Source organism: Tenrec ecaudatus, chromosome X, assembly GCF_050624435.1.
Source record: "Tenrec ecaudatus isolate mTenEca1 chromosome X, mTenEca1.hap1, whole genome shotgun sequence".
Classification (NCBI taxonomy): Eukaryota; Metazoa; Chordata; class Mammalia; order Afrosoricida; family Tenrecidae; genus Tenrec; species Tenrec ecaudatus.
The window spans coordinates 79368092-79394212 of record NC_134548.1 but is presented as its reverse complement, the minus strand read 5'-3'; the positions used below and the strand labels follow the sequence as shown (position 1 = coordinate 79394212).

At 50.0% G+C, this 26121-nt stretch overlaps 1 protein-coding gene across 3 annotated transcripts; it reads right to left on the bottom strand.

The window, feature by feature from the left end:
* Positions 1–2235: 2235 nt before the first annotated feature.
* Positions 2236–25389, bottom strand: NLGN3 (neuroligin 3). Of its 3 annotated transcripts, none has more exons than XM_075538788.1 (7): positions 25245–25389; positions 22045–22701; positions 16747–16806; positions 14864–15013; positions 9159–9344; positions 6244–7033; positions 2236–5604 (listed from the first exon to the last, which is right to left on the bottom strand). In XM_075538788.1, exons 2-7 carry the CDS (start codon positions 22499–22501, stop codon positions 4761–4763), a joined length of 2487 nt encoding a protein of 828 aa, XP_075394903.1. In that variant the 5' UTR covers positions 22502–22701; positions 25245–25389; the 3' UTR covers positions 2236–4760. The 3 variants fall into 3 exon arrangements, with proteins under 3 accessions (XP_075394903.1, XP_075394904.1, XP_075394905.1); XM_075538789.1 differs by lacking the exon at positions 25245–25389 and adding an exon at positions 22817–24048; XM_075538790.1 differs by lacking the exon at positions 16747–16806 and having other exon boundaries at positions 2237–5604.
* Between the last annotated feature and the right edge of the window lie 732 nt (positions 25390–26121).

Here is a 26121-nt window from a genome sequence, read left to right as displayed (position 1 = left end):
ACGATGGGTTTTCTGCTCCCATAAAGAGTTACAGTCTGGGAAACCTACAGGGGCAGTTTTACCCTGTCCTTTAGGGTTAGGATGAGTCCGAATCAACTCGATGGCAGCGAGTTTGGTTTTCTGTGAGTGAATGCAGCCCAGAATCACAATTATTTTGTAGTCACCAAACCTACTTTCGGCTTATAACTCTTGATATAGTTTCATTTACACTAAAAGCCTCTGACGCCACAACTCTTACATCCTACACTGACACTGCTACATTTTGGAATTCAAATAAGGAACTTTCTATTTGTCCCTGTTAGTTTCCATTTTGCTATACCGAGTCCATCATAATAGCCTCTTGACATCTGTATGAATTCTGATTCTGTCATCTCACCATTTGGCTCACTCTATCTACCAGTTTTGTGTAATTTGCAGATTTGATTTAGTGATATTAAAATAGAACACTCTGTGCATAGTCATTCAGCCACCAGAGAATCGCCCTGTAATTTTCCATATTGTTACATGAGTACCATGAGACAATGCTTTGTTGAACTCCAGCTACACCCTGGGTATATTATTCCACTTATCCATCCGTCTAATCACTCTATCAGAGGAAATGAGCTGAGTGGGGTATGATTTGTTTTTCCAAACTCCACGCAGGGGTTAAGTGATCTTTGTTTCCTTTGTAAGTGCTCTCCAACCTTCCTTTTAATCATTAGGCTCTTGCCCTGAATCAGTATCAAATGTATTTATCTATAATTCGTGGGACTCATTTTTATTCCATTTGAGACAACGTGGGGCTACGGTTGATCCTCTCTAGACAGCCTTTGTACATCTCCTCCAGTCTTCATGAGGTTCTCAAAGCCACCATCAGTTGTCCTTGGGACGTACTGACCCAGACCATGAGAGGAAGTCTTCAGAGCTGTCTTCTTCTAGACTGCCTTCTCTTGGGTGCTCACTTTGTACCCTTCTGCTCTGAAAACCCTTCTCCTTGCAAAAGAGAAGAAGCAACCGAGCTGAAGAGGCTTCAATTCCTCTCGAGAGTCACCACTAGCAAAAAAGTTCTATATCAGGTTATCGTCGTCACCCATCCAAAAACACCCAAACTCTTCTGCAATTATGACAGCCCCCTGCCCCTTGCCTTTCCCACTATTTAATTGGGACCTTCTCATGGGGTTCGGTCAGTCTCTTCACCACACTTCCCACCTGACTGCGGTCTGTTCATCTCCATGCTCTGGCCGAGGCTTTTCTCCCAACCTGGAATGCCCATTACTCGACCCACGCACTCTCATACACCAACCCCACCACAAACTTTCTCGCAATTTTCCAGCTCCTTTAACCGTTACCATGGAATTGAAGTCACATACTAGATTATACATTTCATTTAATCATTGTTAATTTTTGTCTTCTGAACTGTATGCTCCCCAGTGTGTGTCTTCTATTCCTCGGAGTATATATAGTACAAGGCCAGGTCTATAGGCCTAGTAACCACTCTTGCTTCCTGTGGACATTTCCATAGCAACCAACCTCTGGATGCAGTGACTAGCCTCTGGCCCTTCGTGCACAAACCACAAATTGAGACCTCAAGATAGCTGGGTCCAGCTCCCCAAAGGACTAAAATAGAAATCAGCCAAAGGTAGGGATAGAGACTGAACTCAGGTCAGGCACTGATGACTTTTGCAATGTGAAATAACATCCAAGTGCATCCCCAGCCTCCTCTCTTCGAAGTTGAACTTTTTAGCTGGGTTCAGGGCTGGCAGCCAGACAGAGGGCTGAGAGCACTCAAGCTACGTGGGAACAGCACTGCTTGTCTTGGAGGTCACCTCTTCCATTCAGATTTTCCAAAGTTCTGAAGACCAAGGATAATCTTTTACCAAGAGCTCCCAAGTAAGATTGGAGCTGGTTTTGCTATATAGCACCTTGAGTTCTTAGAGAACAGGCAGTGTCTAAATTTCCCCCAAATAGAGAACCGTTTAATTTGGTGGCACACATGTGCGTGCCAACACACACACACACACACACACACACACACACACACACACACGGAGGCAACATTTGGTAATATGTAACATGGAACAAAGAATCAAAACACCAAAGCCTCTGGGTAGACCTCAGAAGGTCATGGAATCCATCTTTGCTTTCAGAAAGATGATGAATCCTAGTACCTTCCTTAGTGATCATTCATTCCATTCGACAGCTGTTGAGGACCTATTCAGTGTCCATGCCCGTAACAGTTTTTCCATGTGTCTAACAATTTCCCTTACCTCGCCCATTCTCCGAAGACACGGGAGTAAGTCCTCAGGTTCCTTCTTATTTTGGAGTTAAAATTTTGACGATGATAACAATATACTCGTTACATAATACATGTACCATAATTGAATTCTATCTCAATGGCTTGCTGATTTCTAAATAAAACAAAAATATCCTAGCCCTTTGCACATTGCTTTTGCTCTTTTCCAAACCCTTGGGAGTTGTTCCACATACGCTGAAAGTGTGTTGCTCAAGGGTAGACCCACTAATACTTTCCAGGGCCCAGGTAATGGTAGGTAGACTGGGGAAAGTTAAGTTGGACTGTGGGGAGGATTGTATGTCACTGGATTGTCTTCTAGGTCTGTTTCTGACACTATGATGCTGGCCTTTTCTGGGCCCATATCGCCAACTATTAAAAATGGGGGGTTGGGCTAGATGACTCTGAGGTTAGTTCTATAAAACTCAGATTCTGATTATTCCCAAGCTACTCCAAGTCATGTTTTTGTTACCGTGTGTCAGTATCCATGTTCCTTTGGAATGAAAAAAAGAAAAGACAGGTGGGAGGGAGGTGAGAAAGGAAGGAAGGTAAGGGGAGAACAGGAGGCAGAAGAGACCAAAAGAAAACCAGTTGAACTCTATGTATTCATTCAACTTGTGACCTCTCCCTGACACCCTTCCCTCAGTCCTTTGAAAAATGCTTTAAAACTGTATTTGTGTCAGGTCAATAATTTCACATCTCTCTTGTATCCATGTACAAAATTGGTATATTTAGTTCTGGTGTTTGGGTTTTGTACATACTACCTTTTGTTAGTCTCCTCTGAACAGCATTCTGGTTGTGATGGGTCATCGGCCTCATTTTGTCAGGGTCATGTTGTCATGTTGAAGCATTCTATTCCTGATTTCTGAGGCTCAGCAACCCTGCCTAAGTGTTATACTTGATAAGCAGACTCCTACTCCAATCCCTCAGATCACTGAGAAACACAAGAAATACTGTAATGCTGACCTTATGGGGCCCCATTGAATTCATCCCTCAGGGTTGGCACTGGGAGCCACTGATCACTATTCTGGAGCGAAATTGCTCCTATGGCCTCAAATACTTTCCCAGTCATAAATTTACATAACAGGAAATAAGTATCCCTGCAGAAGGAGAGTGCCTCTTCTTGGTCAGTCCCCCAAGTCCACATGTCTGATGCTGTACTTGATTCATATGCAATAAAGAATTTCAGCATGTTAAAGGTCAAACCACCTCCCACTCTCCAGTCTGGGATGAGGTAGGGTAGTGGTGATGACAGAAGATGCAGCAGCAGTGGCAGCAGAGGAGGAAGTCTAATTTTTGTTGTTTCATCAGGAGACCTGAAGTGTTGAGAAGGAGGCTTCAGCTGCACGAACCCAGAGCATGGAACTGGGTGGAAGGGAGAGAGTCAGTATCTTAAGTTTGGGGGAGGCTTTTGAGCACGGTGCCAGTAGAGTGAAGCCCAGACTTATATTAGCGAGAGAGAAAGAGAGAGAGACAGAGAGAGAGAAAGTGCCTGATTTCTAGCCCACAGTGACACTCCATGGATCTCTGTGCAAGGGAGGCAGGTTGGGAGTGCTAACTGGATTTTTTATTTTTATATCAAGACACGGTGTTTAAAATTTTTACAAAGGACAAACTCCATGGGTTTCCGTTAGTGTTTTAAGAACTTTTCATAAAAAAAAAAAAGCCAACAACAAAAAATACTGCCTTTTTGAAAGAGAAATGACAGACACAAAAGCGACTATAAAGAAAATGGGGTGAATTTTTGATAGCATGACCCCAAAGGCAGAACCCAGGGGCCTAAGGACCTCCCCAGAACTATGTTGACCAAATGTAGGGTCTCTTGATCTAGCCAGGACAATCCTGCTGGCCTTTCTGGGAAGCAGTTCACCCTGCCATTTCTACAGCCCTTCAAAGGGATACAGCTGGTTGGCGAGCGCTCTCCTATGGCCCTTCCGCCCCATCGTTGGCCCCTCCTTCCTTCCGTTCCATGGTCGCGCTCACTCGTTTCTTTCTTGAGGGGCCTGCTCCTTGGTCTGACTGTGTGAACACCGAGGGTCCCGGAGCCTCCTTGCGCTCATGAGCTGGAGAAGCATTTGTTCCAAAATAAAACAAAACGAAACCAAACAAGACCCAGTTAAAGACCAAGTCTTGGGGAGGAAGAGCTACTCCGCTCGATAAAGCTCCCAGGTCTGGCGTGGGTGGTGGACAGCTCCGAGAGGCCGGAGGCGAGCACCAAGGGGGTGTCCAGCTGCTGCTTTCAGGCCCCGAGGGGCGGCTGTTGTCAGGCTCAGCTGTGGGTCCATGAGGCCTCAGTTGACGAAGGACTATTTTGAGTCCTCATTTGAAGGGCTTGCTCAGGTTTTTGTACATGCAGGTGCATGTCCACATCTGGTTGTGCAGGTGGATTTGCTGTAGGGTGTGGGTGCGGGCTTGCACACGTGTGTGTGTGTGTGTGTGTGTGTATTTGGGAGAGGGGGAGCGGAGAGATGAGTGGTGCTCCAGGCTGGAGCTATACTCGGGTAGTGGAGTGTGAGTGGGGCAGCCCAGTACTGTTGAACCCTGCGGCAAAGGTGTTGTAGGGGTGCAACGTCTGCAGCCCTACCAGGGAGTTGGGAATCATAGTGATGGTGTTGGGGGTCACGAGTGGGATGTCGTCAGGGGAGCGCCGCAGCGTCAGGGTGTAGTCAGGCAGCGCAGTGCGACGCAGTGTGTCGTGGGGGGGACCTGCCTCACACTCATGATGGGTGGGGCCCAGCTGTAATGCTGCCAGCTCCTCCTCGGGAGCAGCTCCCAACTCAGGGCCTCCAGCACCCCTTTGAGGGCTAGGCTGTCGAAGGGGTTCCTGGCGCCGTTTGTCCTTACGGTAGTAGAGGGCAGCGAAGGCCAGAACATTAAGGAAGAGAAGGGAGGCACCCACAGCAATGGTGACACTTAATTCCGTAGAGTAGTCACGAGGGTTCTCCACCAGGAGGGGCCCTGCATCCTGGTCCCCGTTCCAGGACCCTTGGGCATTCTCATTGCTGTAGGCAGGTGAGATGGCTGGCCGCTTGGTGCTCCAGGTCTTGCCATTGGGCCTGCGGGTAATGTGGGAGCTGTGGGTGGTATCCGGGGGCGGCACTTTGGTGGTTGTGGACGTGTAGTGGAACATGTCATGCAGGTTGTATAGATGGGGCACCAGGTGTTTCCAAAAGGCTACCTTAGTGGCCCGGTAATGGTCGCGGACCCTTGGTTTCAGCCCGATGTGAAGGTAGAGCTGGTCTCGGGGATTGTATTTGGACCAAGCCACTTCTTCAAAGCGATTGGCCTTGGTGTGAATGAACTTGGTATCCTGGGGGACCGGCTTGTTAGGATCCCTGAAATACCACATGGAAATCTGGGGTCACCACTCTACCTGAATGACAAAAGGACCCAGCATTCTTTTTCTCAACGCCCACCCCAAACCTCTTACCCCGTCAAAAACTTGCCATCATTTCCGTCTTTCGCGAGGGCCCTCCCTCCTTCTGCCCATACCTTTTTCTTCCACAGGGCTTGAACTCTTATTCCCCGTGGGATCATGAACACTATCTCGTCCTTCCTCATGGTCATCCACCAAAAGCATGCTTTGGCTTCTCCCATGCCACTGAGCATCTGTCAATCTTTTCAGCTACCCCGTCTCCCCAAGGACCCTTTCAAGGTTCTTTCTGGCCGTACTTTCCTCCCATTCCATGTGGCCTCTGATCGTCTAACCTTAAATATCACAGTCCTGTCAGTAATCTTCACTGCCGCTCAGTCCCAAAGTTAACCATGTTCAGAGCCTCAACACAATCTCTGAGGGAAGGAAAATGGCATGAAAAACTTGGAGTGGTGAAAGGTAAGAAATGGGGGGGTGGTGAAAGGGTTACCAAGCAATATTTGGGGATGATCTGAGGAAGAGAGATAATGGAATAGGTTTGGATAGAGGAGTAGAGGGCATTCTGGGGTCCCAAAGAAGAAGAACCCCCGTATCTCCTTACCCAGTCTTGGCAAAGTTGGTCCAGTAGGTCATGACCACAGCACTGAGCATAACGTCATTCTTGGAGAAGTTGCAGGGAAAGAGGTCAGTGGGGCCTACCATAGGGACCCCAAAAACATAGGGTACTTCATCCCCATGAGCTGCATCTGACCAAGCAGGCTTCATGAGGCTCTGGCAGTGATGGTAGAAGGCATAGAAGTAGGTTGGTGAGCCATAGCGGGCATGAAGATCCGCGGTCACTACTGAGGGCTCCACCCACTGGTGGTCAGTGAAGAGTGCCACCAGTGTCTTACGGCGGGTCTCAGGGTTGTCGCGGTCTGCCCAGTCTGTGTACATGAACTTGATGGTCTCCCGCAGGGTGTCCTTACCCTCAGGATAGCCATACAGATTGTCCACAAAGTTGGAGACTGAATAGTCAAAGTCAGTGCCAGAGACACCATCCTCAGGGTCCACCACCCCTTCCACAAACTTGAGACCCTCACCCTGGTTGACACCTAGCATGATGTCATAGTTGAGGAACTCGCCCTGTTCCATGAGGATCTCAGGGTCATCAGGAATGACATCACCATCAATCACAGGGCCAAAGGCCACGTGGTAGCGGGCCGGCTGTATGTCCTGCTCTACCAGCTCCTTGGCACTTTTTTGTCGAAGACAGTCCACCATATCCACGGTGTCTAGCACGTTACAGCCCACTTTGTCTGCCAGCAGGCTGGTGTACTTCACTGGTTGGTAGTTCACAGCCCAGCTGGACAGAGCAGAACCACTTTGGATGATGGCCCTCTGGAAAAGCCCTACAGGAGACAGGCAGCACCGGGTCAAATGTGTTGTGCCCCCCCTTAGCCTCGGCCTCCCTTGCCTAACCCTGGGGAACAAATAAAACTTCTCATGCCTTTGATACCAAGGCTGCCCTCTGGTTTAACTGGGCTCAGAAGAAGGAACAACTGTTTTGACTGGGAATGATGGATTAGGACAAGGGGAGGGGCTGTTGTGCCCCTTCGCTGATTGGTCCCCTGCCTGGTTCTTCCACTGCTTCCGTGTTTTAGTTGGTTGGTAGCTTGGGGGTTAAGAAAATGTCAGGAAGAATTAACCTTTTGGATCCCAGAGATCAGCTTCCTTATGCTCCCTCTCTTTATCTTTCGGTGTCTTCCCCTCTTCCTTCCTGCCCAGCTGGGTCCAGCTCTGTGCCAGCACACCACCAGGGAGCTGCCACGTACACCACAAAGGAGTCTTTTTCATGAGAGATGAGAAATGCAGTCAGGAGAGAGCCTCACATTCTGGGATTTTGGTGAAGGATTCCCCAGGGCAAAGGCCTTGGGGGGTCGGAAAGTCTCCAGGAAATGAATGTGCCCTTCCAATCTGTTGTCTCCACAAGAAGAGATTCTTTTTACTGAGGCTAAGGGTGGTTCAGATCAAAATCTTCCTCTAGCCAAGAGGGAGCCTGTCTTCCAGCTCAAAAAGAAGGTGATTCTTCCCCTCTTGGCAGCAAAGAAAAACAAAAAGAATTCTTTCAGTGGCCCTAACATTTCATTTCTCTAAGTTTGCATGGGATGAAAGAGAGGGGGAGTACTATCGATTACTACTTCAAGAGAGAGCCCCATTTTTCTAAAGCTTATTCTCCATGAGTCAATTACAGACAAACACAGAGAACAAATCTTTAAAGAAGTCAGGCCTCCAGGGCTACTAGCTCCTCTGGAGAGTATAGCATCATTCCGGTCATCTCCCCCTCCTTTGCCAAGTACAAGGAGCCCTGGTGGTGTAGTGGTTATGCATTGGGCTGCGATCCCAACAGCACGTGGGCGATTTGGAATCACCAGCAGCTCCGTGGCAGAGAGACTGGGCTTTCTACCTCCATAAACAGGGACAGTCTCGGAGGCCCACGTGGGGTCGCTCTGAGTCAGCAGTGACCCGAAGGCAGTGGCTTTGGTTGATTGGGTTTTGCAAGCAGAGGGGAGCCCACTCCAACTGCTGTTTCAGGCTTCTTTGCCAAGGGGGCTCCTTGGAGGGACCGAGACAAACATTACTAAGTCAGAGCATGTGAGCTTTGTCTCAGAGAAACAGGTCCTCTTCAAAGAGACTGAAGTCTTCCGGTGAGACTACCACCTGTGCCTGGGGGCGATTTCAATGAAAACCAAACAAACAAATAAAACCCTGTCCTTGCTCACACACTCCCTTATTTCAAAGACAGGTAGGAACCGATTACAGGAAGATCTTTTCTTTGTAAGAAGCTCAGCTTTGCTTCTCAGAGATGGCATGTTCTCTGTCATTCAAAGGTGGAGAGAACATTTTTTTTTGAAAAAAAAAAAAGGATGTGTGTGTGTGTGTGTGTGTGTTGATTTAGCATAAATTGGCAGGGGACCCACCACAAGGAGAGAATCTACAAATGAGAGTCTCCCTTAGGTGGGGTACACCTTCAGGTGATCTGGGGTCTGATAATTGATCACAGTCCCTCAGAAGAAACCTACTTCACTGATTAGTGATTCTCACATCAGACGCCTCTTGTCCCTCCCGCCAGCATGTCTCTTCTTTTATATAGACTTGTTCTTCAGAGAGAAAAACAGAGATTCAGTTTCTTACAACTAGGAACTAATTTCCACTCGAGGCCTGTACTCCCAAATAATGTTGGCTACTCCCAGTCTTCCAAATAAGACTCCCCAAGGGGTCTCATTTTCTCAAGGTGTGAATGAGGTTACCTCCATGTCTCTCTCATATTTGGAGTTTTCTTTCCCTAGAGGAACATTTCCCTTTCACTTCCCCCCCCCCCGCACCCCCGAGGGACACTGAGCTGGTGGAAGAGGCAGACTGACCCCACTGGGTAACCCTGGGGCACGGAGCTGGGTATTCTGAAGCCTGGAGGGTCTGAGGGTCAGAGTGGGCCAGTCGTTTTCTAGTGCAGGTTTTGCTCCACGAGCTACTCACCCTCAGAGTGATGTGATAGTGTGAGGAGGCTGACACAGGACGCCCCAATGCCAGAGCCGAAGACAGTAATACGGCGGGGATCTCCACCAAAGAAGGCAATATTCTCACTCACCCAGCGAAGGGCCTGGATTTGGTCAAGGAGCCCATAGTTGCCTTTGGCAGCTTGATCTCCAGTGCTCAGGAAACCTGGATTCAACAAAGTGCATGAAGACAGTGAAGGCAGAGAGATCAAGGACATGGGAGAGGATGGGAGGTAGAAGTGGGGGAAGGTCAGGACAGAAGAGGGATGTGCAGTGTCCCTCTTTCAACCCTGGTAACCATTCTTCCTTTTCCAGCATCAATACAGAAATGATTGGCTCCCTGCCCTACACCCATTATCCAGTTTGGAAAGAGGAATGTCCCGATCAAAGCGGGACACGCAAACGGTAGAAACTGCTAACGGCCAGAACTCAGCATCCTTTGCCCTGGTGAGCTATCCAGACATTTCCTGGCGTAGGACTGGAAAGAGCAAGGTCCTTGCAGTCACAGTTCTGCGACTGAATCCTGGTTCTATCACTTAGTAGCCATTTAACTTCTGAAGCTTGGGAAGATCATTTCAAATCTCAGGGTCCTACTCTCGCTGTTGTCAAAAGATAAAAATGTCTCACAGGGTTGTGACAAGGTTAAAATGGACACGAGGTCATGTGCATAATGTGCTCAGCACATCGTAGATCCATTTACTTATCTTTCTCCTTTCTTCTCTCAAGGAAGTAAAGACCACCCCCCCAAAAAAGGGGGCAACAAACCTTAAGGTCTCTTCACAATGCCTGTACAAATTAATGTATCGCAACCTCTTTACAGGGCCTTGGATCAGCCCCTTCCCCTCATTCTCCGGTCAGGTCTTCGCTCCCATTCTTCCCAGAACAAATGCACCAGAAGTTCTAGCTGTGGGGCCCAGCAATCTGTTTATTATAAGTCTTCCAGGTGATTTTGATGCTTGCTAAAGTTGGGAAACCACTGGATTAGTGCATCTCTTTGGTCTGATGGAGAAATGGGGAAGTCAGTGCAGTGTGTTACCACAGAAACAAGTCTTCCTGCCCACCCACTGGGATTTGCTGCTGAGGAGACATGTCACCATGGAGACTACCTTCCCACCCACCTGCTGGGATTTGCAGCTGTGCAGACTTGTTACCATGGAGACTATCTTCCCACCCACCTGTTGGCTATTCCACAGAGATGTCCTATACCCCACCCCCATTTCCATTTTCCACGGATCCTGCTATCTTATTTTGTCTTTCCTTCCCCTTGGCCTTCTTGGAAGGCTCCATCTTCTCTTGCCCTAAACTTTGTGAAGGGTTCTTTCCAGGTGGGTAATTGTCATGCACCTACACATTGGACATTCACACCTGGATCAGTATTTTTTGACGGTCAAAGCTCACTCGCAGGACCGAGAATCAACTTTATGTGAGGCCATGTTTGAGGAAGCTCCCGCAGCTCAAAGAAAATGCTTTGACGTTGTTGGCAGGCCACGGGCAAAAAGTGATTTCAAATAGACAAGACTTCACACTGTCTTTCTTGAGTCTTTCCGTATCTAACTTCTGCAAAAGAGTGCATATCACTCTCTTCAAGTGTGTTATTTAATGTACCTTTGGTACAATCAAGTGTGCAAATTACTTGGTTATTCCTCCCAGAATCTAGCCACAAGCCCTCATTAGGCCCAGGTTCCAGATGAGGAAATGAGAAGAAATTAGAGGAGGCTTAAAAGAGGATGCATGGAGAAGTCCTATGTTCCTCTAGACAAGGGTACCAGCTGCCCTTTTGCCTGGCACATTCACAAATTGCTCCTGTAAGTCTGAAAAGCTATGCTGACCAAGAGTTAACCTAGCTGTCTAAGCCTTGAGACTCGTGAGCAAAGAGCACTATGTGCCTCCCTTAGCCCACCTGTCCTCCCTTTCCTACTCTTTCTTTGCCCCATATCTCACTTAAGTGAGAGCAGACGTGGCTTTGGTCTTTGTCATGGCATCACTCAGCGAAGTTTATCTAATACCCAGGAACAGCCTGCATTAGGATGTGATAAGCGAAATTTTGTCCAACTTGTACTGATTTATGGGGTGAAACAAAGGCTTAAAAGGGCTGGGTGGCAGATTTAATTATCGTCTGCTGCCTGGAACCCCATTAACCTTGGAATAAAGAGTACTGAAGCACATGGATGATACCATGTCACCCATCCCTACTACAAGAATCCGACTCGAAGTATTACATCAAACAGGTAGGGCACTTGATACAACAAACACAAACAACTACAAGCACACAGACGCTGGAAGTCTGAGAGAGCACTCCCTGCTAGTCCCCGCCCCCCCCCCCCCGCCAACACAGCCATCCACAGAAACCACAAGAGATGGGTGACATATCAAACTCTATAAACTGTCAATATAACTCTGAGCCAGGCTTCTTGGGCCTAAGATCATACTGCGATATATGGTAAATGGTTTGTCAACAGAAGATAGGGCACCAGGCAGATGGTATCAAAATCCGATGTTTGTATCACGCGAGGCTTGATGTTGACCAGGTTTTCCATTTTTGAGCCCTCACTCCTCAGTGCCACCCTATGTCCTGCTGGGGTCACTTTTTTTGCTTGGCTCCAAACCCAGTAGGGGCATCTCCCGCCTTGGACTAGCATATGGCAATCACACAGCATGTGTGAATCACTCTAGATGTCTACAGAAGCACCTTAGAGTGAACCGTCTGTCTGGGCTCTGGACTGGCCCCTGTTCTTGAATGCTTGGCAAACGGAACAACAAAGCCTCCAGGAATCCAGCCAAATCCCCAAGTGTTAGGGACACACCTATGTTCTACATCTAGTACCCGGAATCCAATCAGTGGTTTATTTATCATGTTTGTGTTCCAGAGCAGGAAGTGACGGGTGCCCAGGAAGGAAAGGGGAACTTCTGACCCATCTCAGGGTTTGACTTCTATGGTTTGGGTAACCTTGCTTTGACTATTAATCACATAAGCCCAGGGATGTGCTGCTCTGGTTATCCAAATGAGAGGAGGCTGTAAAATGGTGTCAGTGGGGTAAAATAATTGCAAAATGACGGGATCGAACTTGAGTCTTATGAATGAGCTTCAGGGGGTGGGAGTCCATGAAATTATCTTTATAAGTTTTTATGTGTGTGTATGTACATTTTGGGGGGTGGGGAGAGTCCAGAGTTTTTGTTGTCATTTCAAAGGGGGTCATGGCTCCCAAAAGGTCAAGAACTGCCGATGGAGCAGGAGTAGAGCAGTTGAAGGATTATGAACTTTGTGAACCAGGCCGTCAGAGCTGGTGCTTACCAGCAACAGCTTTCTGTATAGCCTACAGCTCCCAACTGACACTTCCAACCCCCGGCGTCCCTCTTAGGCCTTCTCTGCTTCCTTTCCTTGTGTTGCTCTCGCTGCCTCCCTTCATCCCTTCCCTTTTCTCTCCTCCTTGCTTTCTTCTCTCTCGTGTCCTCTCCTCTCTTCCACATTCTCTCTTCTCCTTCATTCCTGGTTACTCCTATAACAGGGAACTGAAATATATTGGGAGTATTTTCTGTACTTGTCAATAAACTTCAATGAACTTTGCATTTATAAGTTGAAAAAGCATCTGAGTGGAACATTTTCAGTCACTCTCACTGAGATAATCAAGTAGCTAAACTACTTTTGATTTCCAACTACTGCATATGTATGCTTATGTATGTGTGTGATTATGTTTGTGTACCGATAACTCTTTAGGCAGCTGTGGGGTCCAAGTGTACAGGCTGCAAACATCATTATGGCACCTCCTTTACCATCAAATTCTCAACAGGACAGTATAACTTATGAGAGCCTTGCCATGATGTCTGAAACGATGGGACAAGAGAGGAGCAACACAGAACCATGAAATACAAAGTCTGTGAGGTTGTTGGAGAGACTAGGCAGATGGCCAGTGAGCTCTATGTCTGGTATGCCAGGTACCACCTAAGGGGACATGGGCTCAACTTTTTTCAGGGAATATAATTTCTCCAGTCTAAACCAAAAACAGTTATCTTCCCATTCCACATCGTATGAAAGGTTTATAGTGCAGTAAAGGGGAAATTGCCAGTCAGCATACAATCACAGGCCAAAGTGAAATGCAACACCAGGGCATTTGGGATTGGAACTGGAAGAGTACTATACTCAACCACAAACTAAAATAAGGTCCAATGGGCCATGGACTAAGCCACGCCTAACTGCTAGTTCAACACCCAGGCCTACAGCTATAACAAGCAGCCTAGTCTTCCACTGGAACCCAGGGCACACCAACCCTCCAAGCAAGAAGTTGGCCTCTTGATGGGGCTGCACATAAGGCTTGAGTGAGCATGTCAAAGTGAGGAAGGCCCTGTACAGTTGGTTGTACTGCTGAGGTAACCATTTTCTTTAAGACCTCAATATCAAGGAAGGTACAGGGTAGAGGGGCAGCCTAACCCACTGACAGACAGCATGTGAACAACCAAGGTGTGTAGGTTCGGACATATCAGGGTGTAAGAGGTTGGGTGTGTATGTGTAGGAATGTATATGTGTAACAGAATGGGAATGTATGGGGTTATATGTGTGGAGGAGGCACAGGTGTATGCATGTGTGCATATGTGGGTATTTCAGTGTGGCGTGTAGAAGAGTTAAATTGAGGGTGGGTAGAAGTTTGTGTAGGCACAGATGTGCATGTGGATGTTGGCAAGATGGGGAAGGACTGAACAGAAGTTTTCTCTCTATACGCTCAGCTGCTATGAGTTGAAACGGACTCAGTGGCACTTTACAACAACAACAACAACATATAGTGGTGGGAAAAATGTCTAAGTGTCCGTACTGGGTGTGTATGTGGGATGTATAGATGGGGAAAGTGTGTATTTATGGTACGTGTACATGTGGGGAGTTTATGTAGTTTATGGATGTATGTGTTGATGTGAAAGCAGGAATGTGGGGTATGGTATGTGTGTGTTCAGGTATGGGAGTAGTATTTATGCATGCATGGAGTTGGGAGGTATGGACATGCAGGTATGTATAGGCATGAAAATACAGGGTTTGTGTGCATATTGGGAAAGTGAGGGACATATATGTGTATGTGTGCAGTATGTGAGTGTGGGGAGTGAATGTAGAGGTGGGAATGTTTAAAGAGATACGTGCATTTGTGTGTGTATTTGTCTGTGGGTGGGTAGAAGGATTTTTTATGTAAGGTGTACATGTGTAGGTGTGCATTTGTGGAGTTTGTGTGTCTGCCTGTGGATGCACAGGATGTGAGTCTGTGTTGGGAAGACATATGAGGGTAGAGGAAAGTGTGAATGTGGATATATGCTATATATGTGGGTGTCGCTGTAATGTTAGAATAGAGATTTGGAGGAAGGAATGTATAGGATTATGCATGTGTGTATGTTTATGGATCTATATTTGAGGGTGAGTGCATAAGGGTGAGATCAGGACCCTACAAAACTTAGCCAAGCAAAACCTGGGAAGCAGAGACTCGACTTGGGACCTAAGAGAAGGTGTCAAATGTGAACCGAATCCTCAATGGTGTCTAAACGTTCCACAAAAGGCCCTGTGAGTATGGGGAAACTACCAGCACTTGGGTAGAGGCCATTAGATAACAACACTTGGCCAAAGTAGCACCAGCTAGAAAACCAAGGCTACTTGTTCTTAACGCCCCAGTCTTCTTCTGTTCCCCTTCTAAAGCACTTGGCAGAGAACCATACCTAGCACCCCAACTCGATAGTTGAGGGTGATGACGATGACGTTGCCATAACTGGCGAGGACACTGCCATCAATCATGTTGCCTGTCCCTTCCATGTAAGAGCCACCATGAATGTAGACCATGACAGGCTTAGCGCCACTGTCCCGGATATCTGTAAGAAGAATGGGGGAGACATAGGCTGGGTAGGGTGCCTTCGCAGTCCTGGGTCTGGGGCAGGGACGGGGGAGGGTGTAGGAAGCAAAGCTATCCCAGGTATCAGGACACGACTGCCTTCCGTAAGGGCAGGACTCACGAGGCTACTCAGCCTGAAGCTCAAGAATCAGCCAAAGACAGTTGGACTTCAAGGGTGTTTTTAAAGACTTTGGTTTCAGGTGCTTCCCAGCGGGAGGCAGCCAGGCAGTCTGATCAGCTAGGCTTAGGTGGGCCACAGATCAGCCCTAGGGGTAGGGGGCAGCAGGAAAAGGAAGGTGGATTCCTTATTTGGATCAAGTGTGTGAGTCCCTGCCCTGGGCAGCCAGGAGTCCTGGGACCTGACATGGCTTTAGAGAGCAGCGGCTAGGGAGTACTGAACCCCCCCAAGACTAGACCAGTTACATGGAAATACGGCCATTGGAAGCAGCTGGATTCCGGTGCAGAGACAAGAGGGGTGGGCGTAAGGAGTGGCACAGGGAGAGAACATGGAAGGAAGGATGTGGGGGAAATGGGAGTCAATGGCAGAGGTGGGGCGGGAAGATACCTCAGTGACATACTCTCTCAGCCATGTGCCCATTTACTCTGTTCTCCCGGGGCCTTAGGAAGATTTAACTGGAAAAATGGAGGACTGGGATGTCGATAGAGGCAGAACTAGGAATGAGAGGCTTCCCAGTTAGCATGAAGATGAAGATGGAGTCTCTCCAGAGGCCATTTAACAAGGGACCATCAAACAACTGATCTGAAGCCCAAGTAGCATGGCATTGGGGCTGGACAATCAAGAGAAGGCCAGATCACCTTTCCCTGAAATCCTTCACTTTGTGACTTGGAACCAACCCTCTGCCACTTTAGCACAACCCTATCAGTTACCAGTGGGCCCGCCTGAGCTGTCTGGCCCTTTCTGGGGCAGAAGGGAAGGGCAGAACACGAAGGTTGAAGGGAATGCTCTCTGCTGAGAAGCACACGGAACCTGTTTTCCTGTTTTCCAAGGAGGAGGGCTGACCCAGTGATCCCCAGGAATCTTACGCCACCTAACGTGGGACCCTGGCCTCAGTTTGGCATTTAGTGCACAGCCAATGCTGAACCAATCACAACCCACGACTCTGAGACCACCTCCCTCTTTCTGGGAGAAGGCTGGGGAGGTTCTAGGTTGGTCCTATTCCAGCCAGCCCCTTTGACAGTCACCGTGCCATGCACTTCAACATCCTGCTGGGTCCCTGCTGGACCAACAGCTGCTCTCCCCTTGAAACACAGGTGTCTCGCAGATGAAATATAGGCATCTCCCCATCTAGTTTCCTTTGTCCCTTTCCCTGTCCTCCCCCCAGCGCAGTCTTCTCCCTCTGTCTCTGCTGTTCAATAGGTGTTATGAACTATAAAAGATGGAGGAGGAAGCTGTCTCCAGTGGTGCCCACTTTAGCTGCAGAATTGAGGACGGGGCGGGGGGGGGAACCAGGGTGAGTAGGTTGCCCGCCCCATAGCTCGGCTTGTGGTCCCCTGCTCCAGTCAGTAGTGTCCATCACCCTGGAATGCCCAGTGGCCAACCAGGCCAAAGATGGGTGAGCAGACCAACAGCCTTGTGCAGGAACAGAAACACACCAACGGACGGACAGACAGACAGATGGGGCTTCTCCCCATCAAGAGGGGGAGGGGCTCTGTGCCATGCACCAGCCGCCACGCCCTGCAGCCCCCAAATACCTTCATCTTCATCCCCGTCATTATCCGCTAAGTCCTCGCCCTGTTTCTTAGCGCCGGATCCTGGGGACCAGACACAGGGAGACACAACAGCACAGAACAGAGAACAAAACAGAGAGAGAATTCAAAAACAGCATGACTGCAGTGTGGCCCAGCAAGCCAGTTCTGGACCTGGGCCCAGGACAGGCAGGAGGGATGGCAAGAACTGAGGGAATGGGTGGGCTGAGGCCCAGACCTTCATCAGGATGATGGTGTTGCAGGCCCCTGCTGTGCTGGCCTCCTTGCATCTCCCTGCCCCACCTCTGTGTCCCCAATGGCCTATCTCAACCAACTACCTTGGCATCCCCCAAACCTTCCCAGTTAGGAAGGAGGTAGAAGGAGGTAGTCCAGGCTACAGTGTCACAGATTCACTCAGGGAAAGGATTTATTCTGGGTAGGAGAGAGAGAGAGAGAGAGAGAGAGAGAGAGAGAGAGAGAGAGAGAGAGAGAGAGAGAGAGAGAGAGAGAGAGAGAGAGAGAGAGAGAGAGAGAGAGAGAGAGAGAGAGAGAGAGAGAGAGAGAGAGAGAGAGAGAGAAAGAATTGATCTGGAGAGCAAGGGTGGTACTGAGAGTGAGAGGTGGCATTGCCAACAGTCAAGCCCCTGCCTGCTAGTATGTGCAGGGACCTCAGTCCTGAGCTCACTACCCAGGCCCAGTGAGCAAGCTCCAGTTGGGCCTCAGCTGACCCTGATTCCCACAGGTGAAGATGGGAGACGCAGCTTTCCCTTTGGTCCATCTCTCACGGGGGCCCTCTGTTCTGCTTAATGGCAAATGAGATTCCTGCCCACAGGAACCAGGCCTGAGAGCAGCAGGCATTGCTCTAAAACTTAGAGAGAACCAGAGAGGGATGGAGGGAAAGAAGAAAGGAGAAAAGGAAAAGGGGACAATGAGAGAGAAAAACAAAGAGATAGGAATAATGGTATTAGTTCCTACCATGTACTGATTATTTACCAGGTGCCAGATGTTCTATTTAATATGGATCGTTTGATTTTTACAGCCCAATGAGGTAGGTACTCTCGTTATTCCTGTTTCACTGGTGGGGAGACTGAGGTTCAGAGAAGTAAAGTGACTTGCTCAAACTTGCGAAGCTAGGAAGTGCCAGAGGTGGGATTTAAACCCAGGTCTGTGTGACTCCAAAGCTCATGGTCTTTCCACTGCACCATGCCACCTGGTGGCAAAGGGAAAAGGGAAGGGAAAAAGATGGGACAAAAGGAGGAGCAGGAAGGGGAGGGAAGAGAGGAAATAAGAGACTAGAGGAGAGAAGACACTGAGGACTTAGGGGCAAGCTCGCACCAATTCTCCTCCCTGTTCTGAGGAGATTGCAAATGCATCTTGGAGCTGAGACCGGCTGTGGAGAAAGAGAGGAGCCGTTTTCTGGATGCTGGTCAGTATGCAGAAACAAGTAATGCTGCTGGCGGCTCGGGGCTTACCCTCGGGGGCCAGATACTAGCTACCCTCCCTCAGCCAGGAAGCTGCTGAACTGCAATCCAGTGATGGAATTCCCTTACAGCTATTAATCCAAACAGGGATCCACCTCATATTAATTACTCAGTGTCTTTTTTAGCTAGGGCCAGAGCCCAGCCCTAGGAGTAGAAAAAGCTTCTGGTTTTCTGGCTTTTGAGTAGTGCCTACTGTCTGTTCATCTACCAATATTGTCCTTAGAAGCACTGTGGGAACATGGGACCCATCACCCACCCAGTGGGCAGCCTTCAAACAGAAAGAAACGGCCCCATCTCAAACATGCCTTCCTTCTGATCAGATGGGGGTAGGGTGGGGGTGAGGCAGGCCATCCCCACGAGATCCTTCACTTCTCATCAGCTCAAATTTTAAGGCTGTAGCCCCTTTGTTCCCTCCTGGGAGTGTCTCTGGGTTGCTGCCGTGGTCCAGGCTCTTCCACAAAGGATGCCGTTGCTCAGTTCGGTTAGTACTTGCTGAGCAGCTCTTTACTGTCGTGCCTCTCATCCCCAGCCAGCTCAGTCGGCACTATTCAGATGCTGAGCTGCAGCAGGACCCCAACTGGAGCAGACCCACCTGATCTATGCATACCACAACCCTAACCTGTCCACAGTCTCTGGGTGTGCCCCCATCCCTCGGCCCCGGCCCTGCCGGAGGCAAGATTGGTAGCTCTGTTCCAAATGGCTAACAAACTCTGGACTGGGAACTAAATTGAACCTGCTGGATGACCAAATGCTCCGGCCCACACTGTCCAGAAGCCACTCTTTGGCTTGCCTCTGGGGCATCGGGAAAGCAGATGCTAGGAGCCCTGTGGCTCCAACATGCTCAGCTGCTGACAGAAAGGTTGACGGTTTGGAACCACCCAGTGACTCCACCAGAGAAAGACCTGGAGATGTGCTCCCAAGATGGAAGCTCAGGAAACCCCGTGAGGCAGGTGTGTTGTCCCTGTGGAGCTCCTATGAGCCAACATTGACCCGATGGCACCTAACAAGAGCTTCTGCAGAATAATGAGGAGGCCTTCAGTAATTTCTACAGCTTTCATCCACCTCTCCCGCCTCCATCCACATTCCAAAGGTGCCTAACACACGATCCAGTCAAAGATCATGATTGGGACTGCTTGTACGTGAATGGGGATTTCTAGTTTGCTAGGCTCTCTACAACAAGAGCCCTGGTGGTGGAGTGAGTGTATTATAGATTGGGCTGCCAACCTTGTGGTCAGCAGTTTGACTCCACCAGCTGCACTGAGGGAGAACGTTGAGGCTCTGCTTCTGTAAATAGTCACAGCCTTGGGAGACACTCTAGAAAGAAACCCTGGCGGCTTAGTGGGTTATGCATTGACTTGCTAACAGTTAGCAAGGCCCTCCATTCAAGCCGATGAAGTCACTCCATAGGGGAAAAGATGGGGCTGTCTACTCTGGTACAAACTTAAAAAGTATCTGAAGCCTAAAAGGGGCATTTCTCCTCTGTCCTACAGGGTCACAATGAGTCAGAATTGACTCGATGGTGGTGAGTTGGTCTGGTCCCTTGGAGGCTCACTAGTCAAATTATCACTGCCCTGAAGCTTACCGGAACCCTGGGATCGTTCTGCTTAAGAATAATAATTTCATCTTTTCCCTCTCCCTCACCTCCACAAGTAAGTCAACTAGAGCAGGTTTTAGAGACCCTCTTCTTGAATTTGAAGGCATGGCTAAGGCCAGAATAGCTCCCTGGCAGCTTTAGATGTGCAAACAGAGGTTCTTGAAGGAAAGGACTCGCCTAAGGTCTCACTGTGAGTTAGTAGCAGAGCTGGGACTCAGTTGAGCTCGGCAGTTCCCAGACCTGTACTCTTTCTGCAGCACCATAACGTTTCTTTGTGCACACATGATTTACTGAGGGCCTACTAAGTGTGAGGTCCTGGGCTGGGTGTAAGGATGCAGTGAAACCCAACCCCTGGGTCTCACTCAAAATCACAGAGGATGCCTGCACAATGTGTGAACTCCCGGGCTGTGCCCCCAGAGAATATTCAGTAGGTCTGGGGGACATCCCACCCTGTCCCCACTGACTCCACTCTAAAGAAACCCTGTCCTAAGATTTGAAAGGAAAACGAACTTCATGCCTTCCGAAGGGCTGCAGGGAGCAGGCAATGATTTTCTTCCTTTCATGTAGCCTGTGACTGCAGTTCTGCCCAACACATCGACATTTCATCTTTTTTGTTTTCTGTGTTGGGGAGGTGGGAATGGTCAGATGGGAGTTGTGTCCGGTGTGCTACAGTGGAAAGAATACTGCCTGGAGGATCAAGAGACCAAGGTTCTGTTCCCAGCTCTGCCACAGAACAGCGAGCGATGTGGCCTAGAGTAATAGCAAGTCACTCCCCTATGTCCATTTCCTTGTCTGTCAAATTTGGACATTGATTTTTGCCTTACATGCTTCCAGAGATGTGGGGAAGATTTTACGAGTATGAAAGAACTTTGGAGAAAACAAAATATTCAAACATTATCCAGGGTAACAAAGTCCGCACAGCAAGAGGGTACCATTAGAATTCAGCATCTCTCGCCTCTGTTAGGGTCTGTAGTTTCCAGAACCATGTCCTGCCACCAGAGTAGCCTGGGTCTTTGAGCTAAGCTCTGGCCACAGAGATGGTGGGAGCAGCAGTAGGCACTAAGCTGTGCATATATGGTTGGTCTAAGCTTCAGGATAGGAGAGTTGAGTTCAGGCTTCCAACCCTGAGAGAGTGTTATGGGAGGGCTGATCTTATGGCTCGACCCACCTAGAATAGGAGAAGCCGCTGGCTCTATCTTGGCTGCCTGGGATTTCTCCTGAGGTGTCACCGAAAAAGTCACTAGCTCTGTCTTTGGCAAACGTGTTAGGGTGACATTTAGGACTGGGAAGATTGGAAGGCATTAGGTTGCTGCTTCTGTCCTGAACCTGCCTTTGGTCACCAAATCCTCCCTGGAAAGCAGCCAGAGCCCTTGGACGAGGTGGAGCTTATGCCTGCTCACGGCCCCCCACCTGAGGCTGGGCTACCTGAAGGAAGGCTGGGTTGGGGCAGGTGGGCAAGCAGTCCTCCCTCTCTCTCTCTCTCCCTCCCCGCCGGCTCGCTACCTACCTCCTTTCCTACATATTTTCTTGTTGGGCTTTCTGGCGCATTCCTTGGAAATCCGCTTTACTGTAAAATGAATAAAAAACTAAAAAATAACAGGAGGCCTTTGCCCAGGGGCATGCATTCCCCCACACCCAGACCCCAAGAGCTGCTCTGCAGGTTGGGCACATGGCAGAGAGCCTGTCCCACCATCTCCTTGTTTCTATTACTTACCTTAGTATTAGCCCCATGGGAGGAGGCTTTAGCTAGTGAAAGAGGAGGCACCTAAGTATTGCCCGCCAGGCTTTTCTCCTGCCCCTCCCCTGCCACCCCCACCCCCCAGCCTCAGCTCCCTTGGCCACACACACCTACCACCTTTCAAAGCAGGTGGAATGACAACAGGGGGCCCTGGTGGAGCCAACATCCTCCCGCAGGCAGCTGCCAGCAGTGACCCATACTCCCCCAGGGAGCCCCTACCCTCCCAATCCAGACCTCTGGATCTAGACCTGTGAAAGCTCTTGGGCCTGGCCAGGCCTTTCTTGATAACAGTGTCACTTACACATGGGAGCTTGGACAATGCCGGGAGAGGGAAGAACAGGGAGGGGAGATCGGAAGGCCAAGCAGAGTGATGGTTATAAGCATTGTTCACAGACAGATGCATGCTGCAGGGCACACAACCACATGCAAGCCACAAACACAAAGGGCAGGCGGGAGGCAGGGAGGTCACAGTGCCTGGTGGTAGCACTCACCATCCTCCGTGGGCACATAGACGTTCAAGTAGAGGCAGTCTTCATTGGGCTCCTGGATGTAAGTAGCAACGATATCCAAGTTGGCAGTGAACCAGACGGGCAGCATGACTTCGGGCACAGCTGTGTGGATGTTCTGGGGGCACACTGGGGGAAAGTGTGTGGCGTTCCGGATGCCCGACCAGGATGGGGGTGGCTCAGGGGGCAGAAAACGTTTCTCGCCGATTGGGGGAGCTGCGTAGGGCACCCCAAGGTATTGGTCCACAGGCCCAAGGATCTCACTTGGTAATGGTACTCGGGCACCCCTTAGCTTCCCAAAGTGAGTATTGACTGTGGGTGCTGGGGCCTGGGCACTGGCCCTCAGCACCAAGCTGAGGAACCACAGGATGAGGCACAGGCTCCGGCCAATAGTGGGCTTGGGGCTCAGGGACAGCAAGGGCGAGCCAAGCTGCAGCCACATGTTCTGGGCAGAGGGACTGGCAGGAGAGGCCGACTCCAGGGTCACAGCACCAGCCCAACAGACAGCCCCTTCATGGCCACACTGATTTGAACCTCAAAACTGAGCTCTCAAGGGACACCTACAGGTGCCCAGCAACGGAGAGAGCAGGTCGTCCAAGCACCACAGCTTCAGAAAGGGAACTTCCTCAGGGCCAGACAGGCCTGTGGAAAGAGGGAAGTATGAGTCATCCTAGAGGGTCTGGGAGGGCTGCAGTGTAGATCTTTGGGGCCCTACTAGGCTTGGGCGATTCCTTTAGTTAGGAGAGGTTTCACATACCCAATCTTCCAGGAATCAGAGCTGATCTCCACTGCCAGTCAGAACCAGTCTATGTTCCTGGCCATGGTTGGAAAAATCCAAGGGAATTGTCAGTGTCCAGGTTTTGTCATTCTAACTCCACAGCCCCAACTTCACCTCCATGGCTAATGGAGTTCATTAGGGTCAACTGGAGCCAGAGTTGCATGTGGTGGCAGGGAGTGGAGAGAACTGAAAATGGAGCTTAGGTCACTCTGCATGCTGTGCGGACACTGAGCTGCCTAGCCCCTGGGACCTGGACACTCCACACAGGGACCTCCACATCAGGCATGGTTAAGATCCTTAAACTCATTCTGGGACAATGAGGCACAGCAATGGAAAGTAGCAGCTAGGCAAAGGATCCCACAGAGAGGCTCCTCACCCTGAGGCACAGCAGGGCAGCCAGCCATTAGTCAGCGTCCTTAGCCCCTCATTCCCTTCCTGTACCTCCCCCTCAGTCTTCATAGCTCCCCGATCCTGAAACCTTTTCTATTGGCGATCTCAAACCGACAGTGCCAGGACTGTAAGCACCCTAAGCATTGTTGACGTTCAGTCGGGGTCAAATAAACCAAGGCGTGGGGGAGACACATCCTCAGAGGCTCACAGAAAGAAACTCACAAAGACTCCAAGAGCAAGCGAGAGACTAAGCCAGACTCACAATGTGATACTCACTTGCAGAGACATACATTGGAAACCCATGGGGATCTTCAGGAGAGTCCCACATTTGGAGACAGCCTCACAGAGCCACTGACTCACAGAGCCATTTAGAGAGACACAGACACTTACTGAAATATAATCACATACACTACATAGGTAAATATATGCAAGACACACAACATAATGGCGACACATAGGTGGGAACAGAAATAGAAATAGTAAGGACCCAGACACACAGTCAGTAATGCGCATGTAACACATATACACAGGCACACACACACAGGCTTCCACATGGACAGAATTGTGTGGGCGCATGCGCGCGGCACACACACGCACACATGCACACACATATTTAGTTTTCCTCCATTTCTCCCGCCATCCAAGATTGCCGGCTTGCTCCTTTAAGAACTGGCTGAAGGGGTGGGGGAGGGAGATTGAGAATGCCCAACAATCCGCTGCCACCGGGAGAGGGAAATGAGAATGTGTGTGTTCGCGCGCGTGCGTGCTCGCACACGCACGCGCATGAGTGTGTGTGTGTGTGTGTGTGTGTGTGAGAGAGAGAGAGAGAGAGAGAGAGAGAGAGAGAGAGAGAGAGAGAGAGAGAGAGAGAGAGAGAGGAGGCGGGAAGGAGGTGGGCAAAGTGACTAAGGGGGTGGAGGCTCCGAGGAAATAAAGAGCAAAGTATGGGGGAAAAGATCCCAGACACTGCCCAGAATGCACCCGGCGGGGGTGGGGGTGGAGGAAGAAAGGGGCAGGAGTATGGAGGTGGGGCAAGAGGGAGTGTGTGTGTGTGTGTGTGTGTGTGTGTGTAGGGGTGAGGGGGGAATAGTCCGCAGCTGAGTTCACACAATCCCCCCATTCACCGTCTCCATGGCAACTCAGGGGCACAGACCGCTCATTCACACAGATTCACCGCCAACTACCCCCCCTCCCTTTAACCCCCTCAGCACCACCCCTACCCCATGCATTCAATTAACCCTTTCAGGATGTCACCCTCTCCAGTAACCCTTTGATGTCAAATGCCGTTCCCTTTTGAGTCAATTCTCTGCAGCCCCTCCCTTGTAAACACCTAGACAAACAGACCGACCCCCAAACGCCCTCTGTACCCTAGGACCCACTGTCGGAATGGAGGTCCAGCTCACAATTGGGGGAAGACAAGGGGAGGTGGCAGTGCTGAGGATGAGAATGGCATTCGGGGGCACTTTGGGGACCTGCGTGGTATTGGGCGAGGGTCATTGTGCAGGAATGGAATGGGTATTGAGAACTGCAGTATTGGGGACTACGTGGGCTGGCAATGGTACTGGGGGATGGAGCTGCACTGGAACGGGGGAGAACAGGAGAAAGGGGGGGGCGCTGCAGAAAGAGGGGGAGGGAGCCTGGCTGTGAGATGCTATGATGGAAGGGGAATGGGCTGCACTGTGGGGGAGGGGCACTGGCAATGTGCGGATAGGTTCAGGAATAGGGTTGGGGGCACTCAGTAGGGGTATTTTGATGAGCATGTGGGCCTGATAGTGGAAATAGAGGGATCAAAGGCGGGAGGATGATAAGGATAAGGGATTTAGGAAGGAGGCGGAGAGGAAGAGAATGGGGTAAACGTGGGGGTGGGGGTGGGGTCAAAAGTGGCAATGAAGAATACACACGGCTGGGAGGGATAGAGGGCACTGGCTGGGGAGCGGAGGAGTCCAGGATTAAGGAGAGAGGATGGGGGCAAGGTATGGGCAGCTAGAGGATGAGAGACCGGGGCAGGCGGCCTCACCTGTTCCCCGGGCTGTTGCTGTTTCGAGACTGAACCCGGCTGTGGACCACCCATATCGCCTCCAGGCCGAGGGATCCGCACCCGAATCCGGAGAACTGCTCTCCGGCAGCCTGGCTGCTGTGCCCGCGCACCGAGGGGGCGCGCTGCGCGTGCCCGGACACGGGGGGCGCGGTCCCTGCCATTAACTCCTTTTGTGCCAGAGATGGTTCACAAGTCCGGGGGCATGGCTCCATACCCTCCCACCCCCACCGCCACCACGTTCAAATACACTCCACTTGGGTAAGCTCTAGAACACTCCCTCTCACACACCTCAAATAGCTGGCTAACCAGTCGGGTGATCTTCCAAGGTGCTAGTTTAAACTTTACCTACAAAGTGTTAAGACCTTGGAATGAAGGGAAAAAACGGAGGCACTGCCTGCAGAAGGCACCCCACACTAACACCCCTCTTTTCTACAAGGTACCAGTAACCAAGGGGCAACCAGTGGGACCCCTTTGCCCTCATCTGGGTCACTCTCCCCAAAGCCAGTGCTGTGCCTCTACTGCTGCTTCTCAGCTGTCAGCATGTCACTTGTCTCACCATCTGAGCCTCTCCTCCAGATGTGGCTGGCCTGTTCTTGTATTTCTGTATATATTTCACCTGTCCAGCTTGGCTAGCACCGCCTCCCTCCCCAAGTCCCTCTAAATGGCTGTTATCCTGGATAAGTCTCGACCCCTGTCGTTTTCAGACAGTATAAATCAGGACAAAACAAGTCACAAGAAAGCTTTAGCAATGTTTGCGTCAAGGAGTTCTCTTCCTTGCACACACAACTGTTAAACTTGCTAAGCCATATAGGAGGGCTTGGAGAAGCTCAAGAGTGACCGATTTTATTTTGTACTC